The sequence below is a fragment of the Myxocyprinus asiaticus genome, chromosome 42, assembly GCF_019703515.2.
Source record: "Myxocyprinus asiaticus isolate MX2 ecotype Aquarium Trade chromosome 42, UBuf_Myxa_2, whole genome shotgun sequence".
In the NCBI taxonomy this organism is placed as follows: Eukaryota; Metazoa; Chordata; class Actinopteri; order Cypriniformes; family Catostomidae; genus Myxocyprinus; species Myxocyprinus asiaticus.
This window is the reverse complement of record NC_059385.1, coordinates 17,115,726-17,142,497: the sequence shown is the minus strand read 5'-3', so window position 1 is coordinate 17,142,497 and position 26,772 is coordinate 17,115,726. Positions and strand designations below refer to the sequence as shown.

At 38.8% G+C, this 26,772-nt stretch overlaps 1 protein-coding gene across 1 annotated transcript in view; it reads right to left on the bottom strand.

Annotated features, from left to right (window-relative positions):
* Window positions 1-14,021: 14,021 nt before the first annotated feature.
* LOC127432889 (protocadherin Fat 3-like) overlaps window positions 14,022-26,772 on the bottom strand; it is a 68,644-nt gene continuing 55,893 nt past the window's right edge. Inside the window, exons 27-31 of the mRNA XM_051684395.1 lie at window positions 25,186-25,245; window positions 22,087-22,089; window positions 15,800-15,835; window positions 15,451-15,516; window positions 14,022-14,738 (exon numbers count right to left, since the gene is read on the bottom strand). Of these exons, the coding sequence (XP_051540355.1) occupies window positions 14,182-14,738; window positions 15,451-15,516; window positions 15,800-15,835; window positions 22,087-22,089; window positions 25,186-25,245 (722 nt within the window). The 3' untranslated portion in view covers window positions 14,022-14,181. The remainder of the gene's footprint in view (window positions 14,739-15,450; window positions 15,517-15,799; window positions 15,836-22,086; window positions 22,090-25,185; window positions 25,246-26,772) is intronic.

Below are 26,772 nucleotides of genomic sequence, written 5' to 3'. Positions count from 1 at the left end.
CCTACCCTAACCTTAAATCTAAACCTTAAACCTAAACCAATAGTGTCATAAAAAGAAAATGTGATATAAAAAACTCAATTACTGAAGCAGCCATTCTGTGGTGCTTCTATCATATGACACCTTTGGCTCACGTGTCAACATGCAAGACCGCGTAAAAATAATTTTGGTATAGGAACAGGAATTTATGAGACCAGGTTGCAATATGAGTTTGGAACAACTTGAGGGTAAGTAAATTATGCCAGAATATTAATTTTTGGGTGAACTATTCCTTTAAACTCTTACCAGATTATTATTGTTGTGCCATACATGACTTGAACATGTTTTAATATTGCATGCAGTAAGGCACTATATAGACTAGTTTTATAAGCAGTTTTGTGAGCATATTTAGCAGTGAAATTGTCTATGTGCAAAGTTTCTCAAAGTCTTTCTTATTTTCTGAAATTTATGGGAAACTTTTGCAAATTACCTAATTTGTCCCTCTCCTCATAAAACTGAAATTTTATCCCACTTGAATTGTCTGAAAAGTCTCAGTACAAGCTGACAAGAATTTGGCACAACTATGTAGAATTGGAAAGAGGTGTGCACTCTTTAAACAAGCCTCTGTTATCGGTATGTTTCTGCTTGTGGTGCTGGTGTTATAAGCTTGTGACGTACACTGGCATCTGTTCCAAAGTGGTGTGTTTAACATCCACTGTGCCAGAGCATGAGTGTGTGTGTTCTTCTGGAATGCAGAGGCAGAAGTTTTGTGTGGAGATGAGGCCTGGTTAGTGTGTCTAATCTGGGTATTATTCAGTAGACTGTGTGGGTATAATCACCCCTAACTCTCTTATGTCTCTAAGCAGAAACAGGGGAGCGATAATCCAGCATCTCTTCCCCTACCCCCTTATATAACCAGCCGTCTTTATGTCAGTCTGCGGTTTTTGTTCATTTGTTTTTAAAGTCATTGGAAATGGTGCTGACAGGGAGTGGATTCTCTAGAGTGGCTAGGGTTTCTTAGATGTAAACACCAGCTGAACGAGTATTAATTCAAAGGGATTATGACTAGTTTAATTTCCGTGCAAATTATCCTCAATGCATTCAGAGTTGCACGTTTTGATTCAGTGGAATCCCTTTGCACGATGGCAGTTTGACCTTGCTGATCCAGTTCTGTTTCTACTTGGGATTAAATACACATCAGTTCTCTGTGAGTGAACGTGACTGGCATGATTTTAGAAAGCAATAAAATAAATTCACTAAGGTGTGACAATGACACATAATCTCATTGTGAATAGGGTTGGGAAACAAAACATCACAGACAATTCAAGTAGGAAAAATGGAACCGGAACCAAATGATAGTCATGACTTTTGGTTCCGTTAGTGGTTCCTTAATGTGCAATTTTCCACCGATACAGATGGAACACCTAAAATACTGAAAAGTTAAAAGAGTTTCATGCAAATTCTTTTGACTCTAAAGCAATAAACCAAGACAATCTCACGGCGAAATCGTCATGATTCGTATGACTTTTCTAAATTTGGCTTATTCGTATGATATCGTGTGACTGCACTCATTTGAATTCCTACGACTTTCACTACAGCCAATGACGTCGCTGGACATCGTTTCCATTTAATAGGCAACAAGTACTTGCTTCTGTCACACACAACAGCTTCCTATCATGTTTACACACTCTACTGATTGGTTAAGTTTAGATAAGGGGTTTGGGTAAGGGCATAATATTAATAAGTATGTACTTAACGCCTCGTGCGTGGAACTCGTGCAAACTTCTGCATTACACATCCGGAAATTTGCATGTGATGAAGTTGTACGAGTTTATGCGAACAACATTGTTCGAGACCATACGAAAAAGCCAACTCCTAAATTATATATGACTTTTCATGAGATCGGGTTGATAAACACAGAGTGCATCCAGTGCAGTCCGATTCCTGAATGAATGAATCTTTTGAGCTGGTTCTTTTGAATCTAAAGCGGAAAATACACAGAGCGACTACTATAGTCCTGTTCTGAATGAATGACTCTTATGAGCCAGTTCTTTTGAACCTACGGTGCAAATACACTGTGCGCCCAGTGTAGTTCAATTCCCTAACTAATGACTCAAATGAGCCGGTTCTTTTTTATAGTGCATCGCGCAACATAGAGTGCAACCCGATCTCGCAAAAATTTTGTTTGTATGCATTTGTATGATTTCATCACGTACACAATGCCTGGATGTGTAATGCGGAAGTAAGCGCAAGTTCTGCGCGCAAGTTGTCATGGACATGCTTACTAATATTATGCCCTTACCCAAACCCCTTATCTAAACCTAACTGATCAGTAGTGTGTGTAAACATGACAGGAATCTGTTGTGTGTGACAGAAGCAAGTAATTGTCGCACATTAGATGAAAACGATGTCCAGCGATATCATTAGCTGTAGTGAAGGTCGTACAAATTCATACGAGTGCAATCGTATGATACCATACGATTTAACAAAATTTAGAAAAGTGGTAACACTTTACAATACAGGTGCATTAATAAGCATTAATTCATGCTTAACTAATGCACAGATAATATTGAGTTAATGTATGACTCATGATTAACTAAGCCATTCATTAATGATTGCCACATCAGCAACTAATAAAGAGTCTGTCTGATTAATATATTAAGTCATATATGAATTACTATTAATTAAATGTGTCATCGTGGATTAATTCCCTAACAACTTATTATATGGACTAATAGTATTAATTAATGTATTAATTACCACAATGAGCCGAAGCCATGTATTTGAACTTCCACCCAATACGGGTGCACTAATATGCATTAATACATGCTTAATTACTGCATTATTACTGCAAATTCATGTGTTAATTATAAAAATGACTTAATGATGAGTTAATAGTCATGTGCCTCAACAAGTAAAGTCATAACATAATGATATCTTTGCAAAACATTAGTTAATGATTCTGTGGAGCGGGACATGGTCATGTGTCTGTCACTGGGGAGAGAGGAAGCGGTAAGGGCCATCACCTGGTGATTAATGATGCGTAACACCTGTGTCTCGTTACAGTGACGACGGAGATGGGCTTGAAAAGGCTGCAGAGAATGCCAGTGAGGGAGAGAGAGTTGGGAACAAAGAAACCCAGAGGCCTGTAGCTGAAACTTACCAGACAGTGAAGCTGAGATAGATTTAAATTGCTGATTGAGTTGTGAAGCTGAATTATGTTGTGTTGTGAAACTGACGTGCACGAACTGTAGACAAACTGAAAAATATTAAAAACTGACTTACTTGGACTGCCACCCCGCTTCCGCTCCCTTCCTTATTCCTGGAACCTTCTTTCATTGGTGCCGAAACCCGGGAATTCCTTCTGCAAAGACTGGCAACCATGGACACCTCACCGCTGGGCGAAGTGAACCTCGCCCTGGCTAGCATCCAGGAGACCCACCACCAAGCCCTGCTCACCCAGGAGTGTCGTTTCCAGGAGCTCCTCCAGACACAGGCCGAGGATCAGCAGGCTCTACAGAGCTGGCTAGCTCCAGGCGGGGTCCCCGAAGTGACCCCGGAGGCAGTGATGAAGCCACACCTCCTCCTCACAAAGATGGGCCCTCAAAACGATCCGGAGACATTCGTTGGCCTCTTTGAACACTCTGCCACTGCCTCCACCTGGCCTCAAGCCCAATGTGCTCTCCACTTGCTACCGCTGCTTTCCGGGGAGGCCCAACTCGCTGCACAACAACTGCCAGCTGGACTACGCAAAGCTGAAGACCGCTATCCTGCAACAGGTGGGCCGCACTCCTGAGCAGCGCTGCCAGTGGTTCCGCTCCCTTATGCTGAGTGAAGCCGGCCGCCCGTTTTCATTTGCCCAACAGCTCCGGGACGCCTGCCAGAAATGGGTGCTAGCCGGGGAAGGACGCGTCATGGAGGACGTGATCGAATTGATGGTGCTGGAGCAGCTGACCATACGTCTACCCAAGAGAACTGCATAATGGCCCCACATCGGTGGATGACGCAGTCCAGCTGGCCGAAGCCCACATGGCATCCAGTTCTCTCTCTCTCTCTTTCTCTCTCTCTCCCTCTCTTGCTTCTCCTCCTCCTCTTGCCCCTCCCTCTCGCCCTATACCCGCTCCCCGGAAACGGGGAGTGGTTCCACCCAAACCGGCGCCCCACCTTCGTGGGCTGCACTATGCACCGGCCCCCTCCCCTACCCCTATCCGTCGTCCTTCCCAGATTGATGTGTCCACCACCACAGGTGCAGCCGGAAAGCCTGGGCCGGTCTGTCGGGGTTGCGAGATAGCAAAATATCGACAAAATTATTATGACAAAACGTATTACGACAAAATATCACATATACATACATATATATATATATATATATATATATATACATATGTATGTATATGTGATATTTTGTATATCTTTTTTATCTCTGCATCCCTCAGTTTTTTCTTTTTTTTTTCTTTAGTGAGGCAATGTTTTTGGAAATCGATGTTAAATAAACAGCATTTATAAAGTCCAATGATGGTCATTAATGATAAATTAGTTCTCAAGTCATGACTTTTTAGGCAGTACTTTGGCTGTATCAGCATTTGTTTTAATGATTCATTAACTAATGGTTTGCAAAGATATCATTATGTTATGACTTTACTTGTTGAGGCACATGACTATTAACTCATCATTAAGTAATTGTTGTAATTAACACATGAATTTGCAGTAATAATGCAGCAATTAAGCAAGTATTAATGCATATTAGTGCACCCGTATTGGGTGGAAGTTCAAATACATGGCTTCAGCTCATTGTGGTAATTAACACATTAATTAACACTATTAGTTCATATAATAAGTTGTTAGGGAATTAATGCACAATGACACATTTAATTAATGCAATTCATATATGACTTAATATATTAATCAGACAAACTCTTTATTAGTTGCTGATGTGGCAGTCATTAATGAATGGCGTAGTTAATCATGAGTCATGCATTAACTTATTATTAATGCACCCGTATTGTAAAGTGTTACCAGAAAAGTCGAACAAATCCTTATGATTTTGCTGTGAGAGTGTGTTGTACAGTGCAACCAGTGTATGCCATTTTCTAAGTTAAATTATTTATGATTCCTATCCCTAATTGAGAAGAGTTAAAACAGTAATTTTCGATGTTATTGTTGTGTGGTTGCACATTATCCTCTACAACAGTATACTCAATTTGATTGAAAAGTATCATAGAGGTAATGTGCTCGCAGATGTCCATGTACCAGATCTAACCCATTTTTGTGTTTTTGGCTGAGGCAAGATCAACAACCTCCTCCCCCCACTCCCATCCCTGTCCATTTAACTGACTCAGAGCCAAAGTCATTTACAATTCACAATACAATATCATTATTTCACCGAACATTTGAACTAGTGAATCAGAAAAAAATCTATACCACACACTTTAAAATATGAAATGACAAAATGCTCAGAAACACAGGATGTTTACAAGACCCCTTCACTCTCTAAACGATTCAGTGACGAAACAAGTGTATTCTTGGAGAAGCCCCTATAAAGCACAGAGAAAAGGTTAAAAAAATGAAAGTATTCTATCATATAAGCCGGATTCCTGGAAACTTGCCCGTAAACAAGCTTTGAGTAACAAAATCAGATTGCGTTGTCTTCTGTTTTGTCACCTCTGCATACTTACAAATAATATATCTCAAAATTCTACAATGTCTTAAATTGTTCACGTTTAACCAAAGTGTTATTTGTGCACTTCTTCCAGAGGAGATGGAACACAAACAATGACGTAACTATAAAAATGGGAACGCTGACATCTAAAACTGAACCTTTGTGGCCAAATTTTCTGTCAAGCACAAGAAAGAATACCCTGTGTTTTAGTTCCTTTGCGGAGGTCATCTTGCGTATGCAATAAACCTGTGTGCATATACATATAACAAATCAATTAATATGGTGGTAACTTTAGTGCAGCTGTTCAACTGGGTACAATTAAAACCAGGAAGAGTTAAACACAGGTGATTTTAAAGGGTTAGTTTACAACAAAATGCAAATTCTGTCATCATTTACTCACCCTCATTTCACTTAGAAGATGACACGTGTTTGAAACGGCCGGAGGATAAGTAAATGACAACAGAATGTTCATTTTTATGTGGACTTTCCCTTTAACATGCAGAGTAAAACCCCTCATTTGTAAATTGCATAAGTTTATGTAAAGGAATTGGGATTGCATTGGTGGTATTGTGAGTTTTTCAGGGAACAGAAAGCTTCTTATTTTTCTATGACATCCCATGGAGCAATTACATAAACATGATTTAATCTTTGCCCATGTGTGTTACAGTACCTTCTGTCTTTACTATTAAAGGAATATTCCAGGTTCAATTGAAGTTAAGCTCAATTGACAGCATTTGTTGCATAATATTGATTTCCACAAAACTGTATTTTGACTTGTCCCTCCTTTTCTTTAAAAAAAGCAAAAATCATGGCTACAGTGAGGCACTTACAATGGAAGTGATTGGGGGGCCATTTTTGAACATTAAAATACTTTTTCATAATTTTAGCCACAAGACATAAACAATATGAATGTAACGTGATTTTAGTGTGTTAAAATCATGAACTAATCTTTTCTGTGTAAAGCTATAGCCAATTTTACAACTTCGTTGCCATGACGATGTAATGTCAACAAACTCTAAAACCCTAAAATTTACAGCTCAAATAATACACAAGTAGAAAAATTAATGTAAGTGCTTTTATAAAAGTACAAGCTTTAAGTCCTCCAAAAACTGGCCACATTCACTTCCATTGTAAGTGCCTCTATTAGACCTTGATTTTTGCTTATGTTGTTGTTGTGGTAATTAACATTATGCTACAAATGCTGTTAATTGAGATTAACCTTGACTGAACTCTGAATATTCCTTTAAGAGCTATTCTCAGTAATGTTTGTTTAATCAATCAAAACATGACGCATCACAGTATTTAATTGAATTCTTATAATTTGTTTATACACTCGACAATGTAGTTTTACTCTTACACACAAGGTGAGTTGTATACACATTAAATGGACAATTTCAACATATATGAGCACCATTACAGGCCATCAGTACCTCTGACCCACAGGGTCATCCAAAACCCATAAAATAATCTGATTTATTGCTTTGATATAATATTCTCTACTTTAGAGATCTCTTCTTTACAGAAAAAAATTAAATACAAAACTATATTAAAACTTTTAAATATTAACATCTTCATGCCTTTTTCCTATTTGTTTATCATGCACTGTAAAGCAACCTTGGGACCTAGATGCCATATAAATAAAACATGATTATTATTATTTGGCCAATGTATGGCCACTAAAATGAGGCATTAAAAAATAATATCTAAAACATTTTCAAGGACCAGCCAAATACGTTATTATTATTTCACAGCCAAAGACAGACCTGCCCTAAAAAAATCTTGTTGCTAGATTTTGTTTTGTTTGATTTATATTTTATATATACTGTATTTGGGATTTGCAATTGGGAATCAAGGAGAAGGAAAAATGCAATAAAGCCTCAAGCCAAGAAATCTATAAATTCCCATTTGTAGCCAGAGAATTGTTTGCCATGAAGTGTTTGCTACAACTTTAGACCAACCATTGATCAAATGACACTAACCATTACTAACAGCCCATATGCTTCAACAAGATTCTGTAACATCCTATACACTATAAGGATCAATTAAACACAGACAATAAACATATAAGATGTAACATGATAGTTTTGTGATGATTTAACTGACAATGTAGCTTCTTAATAAAAATGCATAAAGAGCATTAAAACTATAACATAGCAGATGTGCAGTGCATGATTAAAATGTTCTTGTCATGTCTGCATTACTGACGACACTTAGGGAACATATGAATACATAAACACATAGAGTAACGTTTATTCTATGAGACCAGGTTGCATAAACAGCTCTTCATTTATATTTGTTTGTGAAAAGCACCTTTGTGCTTTCTCTGTGGAATCTGTGTATCATTTTTAGTGTACACATAACCACATCCTTGCAAACCTTGAGGCTTCATGATTAAGCAAATTCAATTAAATCAACGCATTTTTCTCCAAAGCTTCTATATAGTCAATGGTATACATAGATTTCCCCTCCACGTGAAATAAACAGGTGTCAATTTTTGAAATAGCAAAATATGGGCTGGCCAAGAACAAACCTTATCTGACCTTTTCTGACACTTAAATTCTTCACTTGAGAAGTGAGTACTGTCAGAAGTTATGGAAAAATACTGCTACAGTGTGTTTATATTTGTATGGTTCTTGGATGGAAAGCGTGGATGTCTTCCTCAGTTTATACAGTATGTGTGGGAATAATTCCTTTTCCAATAATGCAATGTATGTGGATGCACTCTCAAAAAAAAAAAAAAAAGAATAGAATAAACCTTATTCACATTAGCACCATCTTTGATTTTTAATGGGAATGACAATGAGGCTGTGAGGGATAGACTTACAGTATCTTCAATGGGCTGTACTGCAGTTTAAAGTGTTTTTGGATCATTCCGTGGAGAAAATATTGATAAAACATCTATCTAAGAACATTCAGTATACAAAGAACTCCAAACAACATGAGTTGTGGAAAATCAGATGTAATCTAAGAAAATCAAATATGGCGCTAACGTGAATAAGGTCTATAACAGCTCAATCTCCTTGCCTCTCCTATGCACTCATAGTAAAGCAGAGGGTTTGTATTAAAGAAATAGTTAATTTGAATAATTTGATTACCATCATGTCTTTCAAAAACTGTATGACTTTCTTCACAGTTACTAAATCAATAAGCCACAAGAGCTTATGGGTTAAAGCGATTTTACCATAAGGGGTGTTCTTAGGCACAACATGAATCTACACTCTCACATGCAGAGGTGGGTAGTAACATGTTAAATTTACTCCGTTACATTTACTTGAGTACATTTTTGGAGAAAAGAGTAGGTACTTTTTACTCTTACTCAAGTAAATTTCGAATGAATTTTTTTTTACTTTTACGTCATTACAATGGGCAGCATTCTATTCATTACATTATTGGTTTTAATTAAATACGTTTGAATAAATGCATAATTTATTGAGAGATTTTTGAATGGGACTTTTATGACAGCGGAACTTTACAGCTGCGCTCTGTCAGTGGAGTCGACTTCATGACTGCAGCAGCAAGCGCTCAAAACAAACACTTTCTTTCATCACGCAATGCCTTCATTTTACACCAAGACAAGTGGATATTTCAAGATTAGAATTGCAGCCCCAACTTAAAGCTGCATTATATAAGATTTTTTGGTTAAAAATGAACAAATTGCCATTATTGATTAAGTACATAAACAATCAGTGTTCAAAACAATGTCCTTACCTTACCCTGATTTACTACAGTAAGCCTATAAAAATTATTTGTATTTTGAGCTGTCGGGTCGGATTTGGTGCAAAATTACTGGCTTATGTCATTCCTCCTTGCGTCGTTACATCATGTCTGTAAACACAGGAAAGAAGTCGCTTGACTGTGTAGATGTAAGTTGTTCCATTAATGTGGATATATTGATGAATCTCTTGTATAAATAGGATGCATTTAAATGAGATATTTACCCTGTTTTAAAGCGGTTAATTTTGCTGGTGTTAGCGTGTTCAACTCACGCAGCTCAAGTGGAGAAATCCTTAACATAGCCTACTGGAAGAAGTTTCTTCTTCTGTTTATATCTTGGCTGTTAATATCTTGCAGTATCATTTTTATCGTCATATTTTCATCAACATTATGCTTTAATAAAATCATTTAATAATCTACATGATGCACCTTTTTGTCTTTGTTATCGTTGATGACATAAAAAACCCTTTGTCAACGAATGTTTTGTCAGTGATTTCATTGACGTGATTAACACTGGACTGTACATAATGTAAAAATAATGAAGCATTCCATTGAACTCGTATCAGTCATATCACGAGTTTCACCTCTTAAATTGCTAAATGTAGTACAATGCAAACATTAAAAGTAGATAAAACACTTGAATAATCATATTAAAATATGCTGGTAACTAGTGGTGGTTTGTTATCAATGTAAGAGCACTTTGAGTGTACTGTCAGCAAAGCGCTATACATGTAAAATTCATTCATTTAAAATGTGTAAATGAGAGTGTTATTTATCTTCACCAAAGCAAGTAACATTTCATTTTTAAATGTTTAATAATTTAACATAATAATAGCAACTTGAAAATAGCACGTCATGACTCTGGCTCTGAATACCTTCCAGTCATGATCACACACAGGCAATAAGCTCAAATCATGAGATTCATCCGCCAGAGCAGTAGTGTCGAAACACAACGGGCGTAAAGTGTTCTTCCGCAAATTGCTTGCAATTTTAAATTTCAACCACAGATGTCGCTAGAGAGCACAAAGTTACGTAGGGCAGCTTTAAGAAAACTCGTTGCAGTGAGTTGTCGACTGTGATATCGTGAGCTTGTCTGTGTTGTGGTGATGGTAATTTTCAGGGTGATTCTGTAATTATAGGCTCCTATGACAGTACAGTTTCTAAGTATATTTGTGTTGAAATATATCAGTTCCTACTGTATAAATCCATGTAAACATCCGCGTTAAGTGTAAATGTGCTGGAGCGCATCTCTGCACGTGCACACTGCACAGCAACTTTGCGTTTAACAGATGCGGTGCATTTTTCTCATGGACAACAGAGAACAAGCTCTGAACTCAAATAAGCCTAACATGCTTCCAAATACAGAGATAAGGTGCCATTTACCCTTACTGTACAGAACTAATTATCTAAATTCTTTCTACCCTGAAAATACTGTAACTACACTGAACTAAGAATCCATACAGGACTTTAAAAAGCTGTGAAAGAGCGCAGGTAGCCATTTTATTCACCATTATATATGATTGGGCCTGTGGAATATTGCTCATGTTTTTCACCTTAATAATTACTAGAAACTGGTTTCCAAACTTCTCTTCTAATTTACAGATTCAGCCAAATCTGACCAGCGTCCTTAAGGTGATAGTTCAGCCATATATTAATATTCTGTCATCATTTCCCTGCCCTCGTGTTGTTCCAAACCTGTGTGACTTCCTGTATTTTGTGGAACCCAAAGGATGTTAGACAGAATGTTAGAGACTAACAGTCTTAAGTCACCATTCTCTTTTAAAATATGGAGGGAAAAAAACATATGAAAGTAAATGGTGATGGAGGATAACATTCTGTCTGACATCTTAATTGTGTTTCACTGAAGAAAGAAAGTCATACAGGTTTGGAACAACATGAGGGTGAATGATGAAAGAATTTCCAACAATAATAATAGTAATTAAAATATTATTATTATTATTCTGTAATACATGTTAAATGTGTATTATGTAATGGAATACTGAAGATTAAACATCCATTTTGTTACATATGAAAGAAACTTGTTCTTGCCACTTGAGTATCCTTTTAATTGGATACTTTTTTACGCTTACTCAAGTAATTATTAACATCACTACTTTTACTTCTACTTTTTTTTTTCAAGTAATTGTACTTTTACTCGAGTACAGTTTTTGGGTACTCTACCCACCTCTGCTCACATGACACTGTTTAAGGTACAGTGGCCATCACTGGGGTGGTAACTTGTTTTAGATACATATTTGTACCGTTACAGAGAAACGGTACAAATCCCCCTTTTTTTCAGGGGGGGAAACGGTATTTCCCCCCCTGAGGAACAAAACACACCTTTAAAAGGTACACAATAGGTCCTTAGTGTACAATTATATACCTAAAATGAGTTTTCTTTTTTCTAAAGGTACTGTACAGAAAAGGTCCCTTTGAGAGTACCACCACTATTGTACCTTAAACAGTAGCATTTTTTCTTAGAGTGCGTACTAAAAATCACTGTACCGCATTGATTTGAGTGGATTATTGCTTTCATAAAATGGCAGTTAGGGCACTACTGTATAATAAAAGACACCAATGTACATTCAATTGTACATTTTTCATTTATAGTTATTGGACTAGGCAATTCATCCTCCAAGAAGAATTAGAGTTCATTATCCTAACTGCTGGGGTTTGTGGTTGCCAAACAACATAGAAATGTGCGCATTAAAGGGATAGTTCGCCCAAAAATGAAAATTCTCTCATCATTTTCTCACCCTCATGCCATGTGCACTACTTTCTTCTGCTGAACACAAATGAAGATTTTTAGTAGAATATTGTGATGAGACAGGAGCGGAATGAGGATCTAAATGCAGCCTTTTTTAATAAAACAAAAGTAAACCAGGTAACTCAGAAAATAATGAAACAAAACACAGGGAACAAAGCACAGCATAATACAGATGAAGACTGACACAAACACACACACACACACACACACACACACACACACACACAAACCAGGGGAAAACAAGGGAACAAGGAACACCTGGGGAAACAATCAGGGGAAACCAATCATGAAAAGAAACTACAAAGGACTACAAAACTAGCAGGAAACAGGAACAGGGAACTAAACCAGAATTTCAACATAAAAGTCAAAACAAACAACAGGGAATATGTGACAAATATTGTATCTCAGCTCTGAATGTTCATAGAAATGCAAGTTAATGGTGACCAGAACTTTGAAGCTCCAAAAATTACATAAAGGCAGCATAAGAGTAATCCATACGATATCATAGGTGTGGAGGAAAAACAGATCAATATTTGAGTCCTTTTTTACTATAAATCTCCACTTTCACTTTCCTAAGCACTCTTCTCTCCTATGAGTTCTTTTGTTTATGGTGATTCACATTCTTCACGTATATCGCCACCTAATGGGCAGGGTGGAGAATTTATAGTAAAAAAAAGACTTAAATATTGATCTGTTTCTCAATCACACCTATCATATCGATTCTGATGATATGAATTTAACTACTGAAGTCTTATGGATTACGCTGCCTTTCTGTCTTTTTGGAGCTTTACAGTTCTGGACACCATTCACTTGCATTGAATGGACCAACAGAGCTGAGATATTCTTCTAAAAATCTTAATTTGTGTTCTGCAGAAGCAAGAAAGTCATACACTTCTGGGATGGCATGGGGGTGAGTAAATATGAGAGACTTTTAATTTTTGGGTGAACTATCCCTTTAATATAGAATGTGTGGTCAAATGTTTTTATAGGCATTTTACTTTGTCTCGGAACATGGCTCATACAGTCAGAATCTAGAGTTGGAAATTTACATTAATTAATGTACTAATTAGAAGCTGCTATTTTCCATTGAATTAAAGTGGCAAAAAAGATTGCCAAGGCAAGATTTTTTGTGAATATCCCAGGTTCAATACAAGTTATGCTCAACTGACAACATTTATGTTATAATGTTGATTACCACAAAAAATAATTTCGTCTCGACCCTGCTTTTCTTTAAAAAAAAAAATGCAACTGAAGTCAATAGGGCCAATCTGTAAACGTTGAAATACTCGCTGTTTTAAAAGTATAGCCACAAGACATAAACAATATGCATGTTAACATGATTTTAGTGAGATAAAATCACTTACTAACCTTTTTTGTGTAAACGTACATTATATTTTACAACTTTGTTGCCATGGCTACATAACACTGTAAAGCCTAAAACCTTAAAACGAGATTAAAATGATTTAAATAATTTTACAGCTCAAATAAAACACTTAGTGCTTACATAGGATTATAAGCTTCACATTTTTTCCTTTAAACACTCCAAAATTGGCTCCATTCACTTCCATTGTAAGTGCCTAATTGTAACTTTGATTTTTGATTGAGCTCAACTTGTATTGAACCCAGAATATTCCTTTAAATTTCAGTCTGTTTCTCACACAAAGCTATTATATGGCTTTGGAAGACTTGGACTATAGTGCAGAAGTCGTAAGGACTACTTTCATGATGCTTTTATGGTGTTTTTTTGCCCTTTTGGAGCTTGACAGCTCTTGGTTCCCATCCACTTTCATTGTATGGAAGAGAGCAGCTTTAATACTCTACAGAAATTCTCCTTTTGTGTTCCATGGAAGATCATTCTCAAATAATAAATTCTGGAAAACAAAATGAGAGAGTAAATGACAACAGAATTTTCATTGTGGGTGGATCTATCCCTTTAAATACTACACTGAACAAACACACACTCAGTATGTACAGTATAATTGAAGCTGCAAGAGCCCAGACTTGTCCATTCCCATACATTCAGGCCAAGACTTGAGTTAATAGTCTTGCATGGTCCAGTTAATGATCAATAATAATCTCTCATTCCAGACAAAGAAGTCTTTGGGCTCTGATCACGCAAACGATGTGCTTGGAGCGAAAACCTGCCTAGTCTGATGGTCTCCTGCTGGCTCCCAAAGGGGTGAGTGTCCTCCCAAACCTGCGGACGTTCCTCCCAGGCTAGTAGTGGAGGGTGAGAGAGCAGATACTGGCTTGAATGATGGTAATCAGGTTTGGATTGCCCCTCACAGAAGCTGACACCCGGTGGATGAACGGTAGGAAGGTTGGCGAAATGACCCGGGTCATGATACTCTTCGTAAACAGGTGAGTTGTTGTCATCTTGTGTAAGAGATGAACAGAAATCTCTCTGGCCCTGATATCTTCGTAACGGGTAGCCGGTCTGCAGGGATAGAGTGCTTCCATCCAACCGAACGCTGCCGCCCAGGCGGGTGGGGGTGAAGGTCAAGGGAGGTGGGGGGGCAGGAAGGGGTGGAGGTGGTGGTGTGGGAGTCCGGTCTCGAGGCGGTGACTCTAAACCTGGTAGACGCGTGTCATGAAGCCATTCTGTCGCCTGCAATTGGTAGGCTGGAACATAAACATGCAGGCCATCAAAAAAGTGCTGGATAAGCTACTCTCATTCCATATTAACTGATATTTGTCATAAATTCTGTATTGTGTCTCAATGCTTTATTTATACAGCAACCATATCATTTACATTTAATAATGAAAAATGTAGCATCACTCAAGGTTTCAAAAGGACAGTTTGCCCAGAAGTTAAAATTCTTTCATCATTTACAAGTTGTTTGAACCAATGTGACTTCCTTTATGTTAGTCTCAGTCATAATTCACTCTCATTGCATCTTTGTCCATACAATTAGAGTGAAGGGTGATTGAGGCTCTTCTTTTTGTGCTTTATAGAAAAAAGAAAATCATACAGGTTTGAAGCAATATGAGAAGGAGTGAATGATGACAGTTTTAATTTGTTGGGTGAACTATCACTTTAAAATAAAGCAGTCTTTGGACTATAAGGACTATAAGAATGCTGTTTTAAAATATTTTTTTTAAACTCTCAAACTCTGTAATAAGCTAATTTCAAGAAAAAGTCGAGGTTGTGCTTGGTGATGGAAAGCAGATTAATTTAGATTAAGAATAATATCAAGTGAGCTTTAAATTTAAATGCAAATTTAAGTCATGTCATAGGACCTTGATATTTAAATACATGAGATATGAATACACAAGATATTAATTATCATTGAATCTCTAATTTAGTATAGTCAACAAAGATGTGAGCTCTTACAATTCATGAAATATTCTTTGACGAATTCAACACAAATCTCGTCCTCGCGACGGAGATGTGGGCTTGCTGTGAAAAGACATAAAATGGAAAATGTTTCACAAGGGAAGCAGTTTAATGAGTAATGAGATGAAAACAAACAAATAAACAACAAAGAGCAACATCAATAAAAGCAAAACAATTAAAGGACCAACTTGTTTTATGCTTGATGAAACATAGAATGTTACTCCATAAAAAGATGGAATGTTTTTCATATGGGACGCATGTACAAATTAAAAAATATCTAAGATGAAGTGTAACACAAGGACATATAAAAAAGAAAAAGAAACAATACAATATAATTTGTACTTACAGGTAGTACTGTGAGGCTGCACATCACCCAGCCCTTCTGTTAGGAGAAGAGGCAAAAAAGACATGATATACCCATCATGCTTGTTGGTCCTTATCAACAAATCAGATTTCAGTGATAGGGTTAGGGTTAGTTCTTAGGGCTGGGGTAAACTACTTGCTTATTAACCAACAATTTCCCTTTTGATTTTAGGGGTAAGGTTAGGTGTATGCTGGAAAAAAGTGTTTTGTCATCTGGGTTTTTTAGATAAAGGACAAAACATTTTTTTTTTTTTTCATGTACCTAAAAATGTGCCTCGTGTCATTTTTATTCAAGTCCAAAATGTTTAATTTTTAAGGGCAGGCTAGATAGAAATATCTCCTTAAAGGCATATATGGCATGGCGGAGGGCGGGGAGTCCTCGCCACTACCATCCACCCCAACTGGGCAGCCGCGGTCATCCACTGGGGGACGGAGGAGCCCGGCTGCCTGAGAACGGAGGAATGGCAGCTGACCGCAAGGGGAGGAGGGGCTCCTAGCCGACCGCCTGGAGCAGTCAGGACCACTGCCAGGGGCGGAGGAGACCCCTATCAGCCGCTAAAATGCAGCAGGGTCAGAGGACCGCCTACCGCGAGCGGGGAGGGGCTCCTGGCCGACCGCCTGGAGCAGGAGAACCACTGCCAGGGGCGGTGGAGACCCCTTCCATCCACCGAAAACACGGCGGGGCGTTCCATTCGCCAGGGGCCGGAGGACTGCCTCGATCCACTCAGGGAGGCATGGCTGTTATCCACTAGAGGGTGGAGGAGTGGCCGAGGACCAGGCTACATTGTATCGGAGAACCGGCGAGTAAATTATAAAACATTTTCTCTATCTCTCCTCTCTCACTCCCGCTGGCCTTTCCCTCTCTTTTTAAATATTAGTATTGTGTTTTAGATTGGTATCATCACTGTTACGGTGTACAAGTACCGCATTTTTTTTGTTTTTTTGTTATTGTTGTTGTTTCCCTCCCCTTGTCCCCTCCCAGATCCAGGGGGGGGTACGTCATGCCAGGAGACCCCTGGCCTGAGAGAACGAGGGAGGAATGTGGCAGGGCGGAGGGTGGGGCCGGGCCGTGATTCTGCACACCTGTCCCCTAATCAAGCTGATCAAGCCCGAGAGGGATAAAGGCAACCGGAGATGGCAGTTCGACAAAGAGACAGTTACGGGCAGCTGCCTGGCATGTGTTTGTCTTTTTGTTTAAGTTAATCATTAAACTATTATTTATATTGTTAAGCGGGTTCTCGCCTCCTCCTTTCCATTGAACTTTGTTATAGCATAGTTCACCGAAAATGAAAATTCTTTCATCATTTACTCACCCTCATGTCGTTTCAAAACTGTATGACTTATTATCTTCAGTGGAACACCAAATGAGAAGTTTAGCAAAGTGTCTGAGCTGCTCTCTTCCATAAAATTAAAGTAGATAATGACCAGGTGCTGTCAAGCTCCAAAAAAAGGACAAAAAAGCACCCTAAAGCCTTGACACACATGCAGCGACTTCCAGCAACAAGAGCAGGGCATGGCAAGTGACATGACAAAGTTGAGAAAAGTTTAACTATTAAAATGAGGAGCGACTTTCGTGAGTGCCAAACAATAGGAGTGAAGACGGTGTTCACTGCAGCTCATGTCACCCGTTTCCTTTGAGATAATGAAGCCAAGTGAAGGCAAGACAGGATTTCCTATGAGTGATTTCACTGTTCTATATGATTTGTCTGTAACCACACATATGAATATAATAAAAAATGAAGCGTGGAAAGGAAAATATCGGCAGTCTGAGTGAGTTTGATTCGTACATTGATAGATTGTTTATCTAGTTAATGATCTGATGCAATGAGCACTGCTGCAGTTCATATTAAAACAATCTCTCCTGCAAAATGTTCATTTTTAGGATCAAGATAACAAATTATTTGTCAAATTAGAATGACGTTTTAGAAATTGTTGGCAGTCTGAGTGGGTTTGAGTCGTAGATTACATACATTGATAGATCATTAATCTAGTTAATGATTAAAAGCTTTGAGCACTCCTGTAGTTTATGTAACAACACTCTCCACAGCAGAATGTAATTTTTTAGTGACAAGAAATCAATTTCCTTGTCAAATTAGAATGATATCTTAGTTTTACCAGCAATATATCTAATCTGTGATCACATTTTTATGGCTTGCCCGGGACTTGCAGTCCACCAATAACATTAGAGTGTCACCAGTAGGAACGCCCATGAGCAACTTCATACAGTAGTATAGAGACTAGCAACATCAAGCGATAAAGTCGCTGCATGTGTGTACGGGGCTTAAGAAGCATCATAAGGGTAGTCCATACTTGTGCGCTATATTCCAAGTCTTCTGAAGACATATGATAGCTTTGTGTAGCTGAAACTGTTATTCACTGATAATCTTGCTTGATAGACAGTTTAACCATTGACTTCACCGTGTAACAATTTGTTTTATTTATTTTTTTGGTTCCTGGGTAGTAAGTGTTATTTCCTAATTGCTTATGCCTCAAAAGTATAGAAAATGGCTATTATTCCCCACAAACTTTGCTTTTGTGACCAGGACAGTGATATTTTGAAATTTACCTATTTTCCAGAACATTCCACATAGATTCAGTGCTGAGTAAAATTGGAGTAACTTCTAGAACTTTCTAGAACTTTCCAGTAATATAAATAGTAGTATAAATTCAGAGGCCTTAATCCCACCAGTTCAGTTTAGTTCCAGCTGCCTAAGTGGATATATACTGTATCTGCATTTTTCTGAGATGGCATCAAGAGGCTGCAAGCAACCAGCAAATGCATTTTGCTATGTCTGCGGCCAATTTTTCAAGACAAGAGCGAAAATGTACTCCGTGGAAGCATCTGCTAAGATGTGTGAGGCCTACGAGGCATATTTCGGCATGCCTGTCGGGGATCAAGACAAACCCTGGGCACCTCATTTCACCTGCGAGCGCTGCAAAAAAAAACTCTGGAAGGTAAGATGGACAATTGTTGCTTGGAATTTTATTTTATAAAATGTGTTAAAAATGTTTAAATTGTAAAAGTTTTTAATTTTAAAATGTTTTACAACTTTCAATGTTATTGAAAAAATATATCATATATGAAAAATGAAAAGATTTCTTACACATTAGTCATGGGTGAAATAAATGTATTTTTGTAGGATGGTACAGAGGAGAAAAGAGAGCCATGAAGTTCTCTATCCCAAGAATTTGGCAGGAACCCACTGACCACTCAAGCAACTGCTACTTCTGCATGGTGGACTCTTCCAAACGTCGGACTGGCAAGAATGCACCTGCTATCACGTATCCGGACCTTCCTTCATCCATCGCCCTGGTGCCACACTGCCATGAGCTCCCCATACCCACTTCTCCGGAGAGAGAGCAGCTGTCTTTAGAAGAGAGCAGATGCAGATGACAATTTCAGAGGTGGAGCTGAGGAGAGAAACCCATACTACCCCAACCAAAAAGACCTCAATGACTTGATTAGAGATCTTGCCCAATGCCAAGCTTTTGATGTCTAGGCTCAAGCAGTGGAACTTGCTGGATGAAAGTGTGCAAGTTGCAGATCAGAGGAAGCGTCACCAACCTTTTTCAAGCTTCTTCACCCGTCAAGATGAGCTCTGCTTCTGCCACAATGTGACCAGTCTGTTTGAGGCAATCGGAATCGCCTGTAACCAGAATGAGTGGCACCACTTCGTTGACAGCTCATCCAGGAGCCTCAAAGCCGTGCTGCTCCATAATGGTAACAAGTACCCGTCTCTTCCCCTGGCTCATTCGGTGCACCTCAAAGAGGATTACAACAGCATCAAAACCTTGCTGGACGCCTTGAAGTATGAGTACAGCTGGGAGGTCATAGGAGACTTCAAAATGGTGGAAATACTGATGGGTCTCCAAGGCAGTTTTACCAAGTTTCCATGTTATCTTTGCCTTTGGGACAGCAGGGACACCAAGGCGCACTACCACAGGCGGGACTGGCCACAGCGGACCGAGTTCTCTGTGGGGAGGTACAACGTCAAGTGGGAGCCACTGGTAGACCCCCTGGAAGGTGCTGATGCCACCACTGCATATCAAATTGGGCCTTATGAAACAATTTGTCAGAGCTCTAGATAAGGAGAGTCAGCAGCCTTCAAGTACCTTCAAGACTTCTTCCCTAAGCTGTCTGAGGCAAAAGTCAAAGCCAGTGTCTTCGTCTGACCACAGATAAAGAAGATCCTGGAGTGCAATGAATTCCCCAAGAAGCTCACTAGTAAGGAGAAAGTGGCTTGGAACAGCTTTGTCGCAGTGGTTCAGGGCTTCCTGGGCAATCACAAGGCCGAAAACTATTTGGAGCTGGTTGAGACTCTGGTGAAGAACTACGGCACAATGGGCTATAGGATGTCCCTCAAAGTCCATATCCTTGATGCTTATCTTGATAAATTCAAGAAGAACATGGGAGCATACTCGGAGGAGCAAGGCAAGCACTTCCACCAGGATATATTGGACTTTGAATGCCGCTACCAAGGACAGTATAATGAGAACATGATGGGAGACTACAGTGCATCCAGAAAGTATTCACAGCGCTTCACTTTTTTCACATTTTGTTATGTTACAGCCTTATTCCAAAATGGAATTTTATTTTCATCAAAATTCTACAAACAATACCCCATAATGACAATGTGAAAGAAGTTTGTTTGAAATCTTTGCAAATTTATAAAAAATAAAAAAATGAAAAAAATCACATGTACATAAGTATTCAGGTGCATTCTGTTTCCACTGATCATCCTTGAGATGTTTCTACAACTTGATTGGAGTCCACCTGTGATGAATTCAGTTGATTGGACATGATTTGGAAAGGCACACACCTGTAAGGTCCCACAGTTAACAGTGCATGTCAGAGCACAAACCAAGCCATGAAGTCCAAGGAATTGTCTGTAGACCTCCGAGACAGGATTGTATCGAGGCACAGATCTGGGGAAGGGTACAGAAACATTTCTGTAGCATTGAAGGTCCCAATGAGCACAGTGGCCTCCATCATCCTCTGTCACTCTGACAGAGCTCCAGTGTTTCTCTGTGGAGAGAGGAGAACCTTCCAGAACAACAACCATCTCTGCAGCACTCCACCAATCAGGCCTGTATGGTAGAGTGGCCAGACGGAAGCCACTCCTCAGTAAAAGGCACATGACAGCCTGCCTGGAGGACTCTCAGACCATGAGAAACAAAATTCTCTGGTCTGATGAAACAAAGATTGAACTCTTTGGCCTGAATGGCAAGCGTCATGTCTGGAGGAAACCAGGCACCGCTCATCACCTGGCCAATACCATCCCTACAGTGAAGCATGGTGGTGGCAGCATCATGCTGTGGGGATGTTTTTCAGTGGCAGGAACTGGGAGACTAGTCAGGATCGAGGGAAAGATGAATGCAGCAATGTACAGATACATCCTTGATGAAAACCTGCTCCAGAGCACTCTGGACCTCAGACTGGGGCGAAGGTTCATCTTCCAACAGGACGACCCTAAGCATACAGCCAAGATAACAAAGGAGTGGCTACGGGACAACTCTGTGAATGTCCTTGAGTGGCCCAACCAGAGCCCAGACTTGAACCCGATTGAACATCTCTGGAGAGATCTGAAAATGGCTGTGCACCGACGCTCCCCATCCAACCTGATGGAGCTTGAGAGGTCCTGCAAAGAAGAATGGGAGAAACTGCCTGAAAATAGGTGTGCCAAGCTTGTAGCATCATACTCAACAAGACTTGAGGCTGTAATTGGTGCCAAAGGTGCTTCAACAAAGTATTGAGCAAAGGCTGTGAATACTTATGTACATGTGATTTATTTCATTTTTTATTTTTAACACATTTGCAAAGATTTCAAACAACCTTCTTTCACATTGTCATTATGGGGTATTGTTTGTAGAATTTTGAGGAAAATAATGAATTTAATCCATTGTGGAATAAGGCTGTAACATAACAAAATGTGGAAAAAGTGAAGCGTTGTGAATACTTTCCGGATGCACTGTACACTTGGGGGCTGATTCGTGAAAGTGATTTACAGTATAATCATAAATCTCAAAACTACTCACTTCTAAATCTTTTGTAGTCATTTTTATATTACTTTAGTATAAATACATGTTAATTTGGATTCATGTGTTGTTTCTTTCTGACTTTATGTGAACGAAAATACACAAATTCACCCGTTTTCTCATTGGAAATAGGTAAATTTCAAAATATCACTGTCCTGGTCACAAAAGCAAAGTTTGTGGGGAATAATAGCAATTTTCTATACTTTTGAGGCTTAAGCAATTAGGAAATAATACTTACTACCCAGGAACAAAAATTGTGTTACATAGTGCTTTTATTGTAGGGACAAGAGCAGCTTGGACATACTGGTTTAAAAAATAAAAATAAAAGTCCTTTTATGTTCCACAGAAGAAAGTCATACAGGTTTGGACAAAGTGGTCTCATAGAATCACTTTACCATACCTACATTTCTGCTAAATGATTTTTATGTGGCTTTTTGTACGTATCGCAGCACTTTCCTAGTTAAATGAACTAGAGTCACTAAAACAACAATGACTTATATTCCCTTTCACACAAACCATGAGTAAAATGCCAGATTATCAGTTCATAATTTTTTTTTCACCTAATGCTATTTTATCACATCAAAACACTTTTTCTATCATGCATGACTACATTTTAATGTTTTCAATACATAGCCAACTACATTTGCAAGCTTGTTCTAACACAATCAAATTTTCTAGTAGCTCAACTAATAGAGTTTTACACTTATGACGCAAAGGATCAGTATATAAGTCCAGAAGAGAATGCGAGTCGACACGTGAGGCGAAAGTGTCATAGAACCACAACAAAATGATGTGGTTGCTTCAGCAATTGCATTTTTTATTACACATTTGCTTTTATGAAACTATCTGTTAGAATTAGGTTTAAGGTTTAGGGTAGGGAGGTAGGTTTTGTTGATTTAAAACTCAATACAGCATTAACCTTACAACCTTCATCTGTTTGGGAGAACATTTTACCCGCTTTTAGCGCACTCAGTGGACATTTCACCTAGAAACTGCCACGGTATAAGTTAGGAGCCATGTAATATCATTTAGTAAAAACAACAACGCAGTCACTTAATTTTCATGAGATCAAGCTGGGTTTGGAACAGCATGAGGAAGAATAAATGGTAACAGAATTTTCCTTTTGGGGTGAACTATTTTTCTAAGGTAACAACTCCACATATTCACTTATTATGGCTATGACTGTTTATATGAATGTTGGTCCAGGACCAACAAATAATGTTGATCCAGGAACACGTACTACTTTGGGGAATCACATATCACTGTTTACCATAACTAACAAAAAAGCATATTTCTTTCATCCAGACCTCAGAGAAAGAAGGTGGCGCAGAGCACTCCTCAGTCATGAATTAACATAGTGTGTGAGACTTTTAAGCAAACAGCTTGTTTTTGCTGTGATTGGAATCTTCTAGATCTTTTGTCTAGTGCATACATAATTAGAGACAGTCAGGGCTGGAGAGCTTTGAAAACAGGTCACTGCCGTCGAGCCACGGAATGCAGTTCTTTAGTAACTGAACAGCAGTTCAATAGTTCAGGATTCCAATGCAGCTGGATTATGTGTGTGATTAGTGACAGTCTGTAGAGACTGAGTCTAAACCTTGGTTTTATATGAGTCCAGAGTTCTGCAGATTAATTAACATATATAATCCTACATTCTCCAGTTAGGACCGAATACGCACACAATTAGACAACAGACAATTTAGTTCCTGCGCTCTGGGATTTTAACTTTACTTTTTCATGCCGCATGGTCTACTTCCTCTATACATTTACATATGCACAAACACTGTACACACACATAAAGGGAAGACCAGGAGCTAGTTGTCACATGGGAAAGTTATCTTTGCCATGTTTTGATATATTGCTTGCTATTGGGGCAAGTTGTCACAAAAGTCATTGTCATTGTGTGTTCAATGAACTGTATCTTTTTCCCTGGCAATAACAATGAAAATATTCAATTGCTTTTTTGTAGCCAAGACTTCAAGGTTTGTGGCTATGCAGAAAATGACTTTAAAACGTAAACCTACCATGAGAAATATTCACCGGAGTGAATATAATATTATTATATGGCTTATATTATAATATTATAGAATACTTGATTTGGATTTTTCAAGTGAGGCATTCTGAAGGTAAATATTTTGTGAAATGAATGCTAAACTGTATAATTGACTGTTGTAAACCCATTTCCCACATATTTATTTCACAATCAAGACTGGTTGACTGAACACTAACCCTTTAATAATACAACTGATTAGCCACAACATTAAAACCACTAACAGGTGAAGTGAATAACATTTATTATCTCATTACAATGACACCTGTCAAGAGGTGGGATATATTAGGCAGCAAGTGAACAGTCAGTTCTTGAATTTCATGTGTTGTAAGCAGGAAAAATGGGCACGCGTAAGGATCTGAGCGACTTTGACATGGGCTAAACTGTGATGGCTACATGACTTGGTCAGAGCATCTCCAAAATGGCAGGTCTTGTGGGGTGTTCCCATTATGCAGTGGTTATTACCTACCAAAAGTGGTCCAAGGAAGGACAACCGGTGAACCGGCTACAGGGACATGGGCGCCCAAGGCTCATTGATGCATGTAGGGAGCAAAGGCTAGCCCGTCTGGTCCGATCCCACAGAAGAGCTACTGTAGCACAAATTGCTGAAAAACTTAACGCTGGCCATGATAGAAAGGTGTCAGAGCACACAGTGCATCACAGCTTGCTGTGTATGGGGCTGCGTAGCCGCAGACCGGTCAGAGTGCCCATGCTGACCCCTGTCCACCGCCGAAAGCGCCTACAATGGGCACGTGAGCGTCAGAACTGGACCATGGAGCAATGGAAGAAGGTGACCTGGTCTAATGAATCACGTTTTCTTTTAGATCGTGTGGACGGCCGGGTGCGTGTACGTCATTTACCTGGGGAAGAGATGGCAGCAGGATGCACTATGGGAAGAAGGCAGGCCGGTGGAGGCAGTGTGATGCTCTGGGCAATGTTCTGCTGGGAAACCTTGGGTCCTGGTATTCATGTGGATGTTACTTTGACACGTACCACCTACCTAAAGATTGATGCAGACCACGTACACCCCTTCATGGCAATGGTATTCCCTGATGGCAGTGGCCTCTTTCAGCAGGATAATGCGCCCTGCCACACTGCAAAAATTGGTCAGGGATGGTTTGAGGAACATGACAAAGAGTTCAAGATGTTGAGTTGGCCTCCAAATTCCCCAGATTTCAATCCAATTGAGCATCTATGGGATGTGCTGGACCAACAAGTCCGATCCAAGGAGGCCCCACCTCACAACTTACAAGACTTAAAGGATCTGCTGTTAACGTTAATACCTTCATTTTCAGTGGTGTCCACAGTATTGTTTACCAGTTGTATCACTGTCATTATGGAGGTTAGTTTGTAAAGGAGTGTAAAACACAAGGCAACAAATGATCAAACACTCTTTGAAAATCTTTACATAAGGATTCATATAAATCAGTCTTGTTTGTAGTCCTCTAATGTCATCTGTTAAACAAAAGCAAGTGGACTACTGATGTGCCAGTATGACATCATTTTTGTCCAGCAGAAGTGATAATACGCTAATGAGTCATGATAGCAATCGCGTTCAGAGAGGATATCAAAGGGAGATTGTAATTACTGCTCTGACCTATTCAGGCTGTCACATTGTTGACTTTTAAGCAGGGCAGGGTTATTACTAATCCTCATGATTTCCTTTTGAACAGATCAGACAACTCAAGATATCTTAATGAGGTAAATGGAATAATCAGTTACCTTTGCCTGAGATGGTAATTATAATACAGGTTAGATTATATTACTTGTGAGTGTATATGTATGTTTTAACATGATAATGTTTGTGTATGAGCGCTTGTTTCTTAATGATGACTTTAGACTTTGGGAGTTACACAAAGCTGAATTGCACACTAGTAAGGCTGATCATATTTTCATGTCTTGACCCCATCACTATCAATCAACATATACGAAGGAAAACACATACTCTATAGATCTATACGATATATCTATACATCCTGAAGGAAATATAGTGTGATTCATCAAAGCACATATCAACTGCACAAGGTTACACATTTATTTTCCCTTGGTTTCTGATGCAGAAATTATATATTAAGTATTCACTTGCATGCTGTGTGGATCCTGCTGTGAATGAGACTATGGAGGTGCTATGTGGACAATACAGATACTGAATTGCTGAATGCACAGTGGGGTGCAAAAGTCTGAGATTTGTGAAAATGTTTCTGTTTAGCATTTTTTTTTTTTTTTTTATGCAACTTTTTATTAATACTAATTATATTATCAAAATAACATTTAAGTGAAAAGTTGACTTGAAAAATTTACATTTTAAAACTTCGTCGTATATACCCTTTTAATGGCAGCATGCACTCGAGCTGGTAAGTTTGAGCAAAACCTGATGATCCAGTATGAGTTATATTGCAGTATGATTTGAGAATGTTCCAAAGAGCATCTTGTGTGCTTCAGTGGAAGCATGAAATATGACCTTTTGTACAAAGGAGTCAGACATTTACATTTGATTAGAAACCTAGAAATAATGCAGAATTGCAAATATGTCTGCAAATAACAAATCTGTCATAACATTTCTTTGTTTAACATTTTTCAAAAGCTTTAAACTTGTAGTTTATTTTCAGGTTTAAATTAGATTTTGAATCCCAGATTTCCAAAGTGGTTTTCAGACTTTTGGACCCCACTGTCTGCAAATGATTCCAAAAGGTAACATAAAGCACATGAAGAGCTCACTAATGCAAAATGTTGATTAGTTCAAAAAACAAGGCTTACATAACCAGAAACTGGAATTCTGCTGAGAGACAGACCATGAAAACATTAACACACAGGGCTCGCTCACTACGTGCTATGTGTTATCTAATTGCTCTGTGCTTTAATCAGAAGTT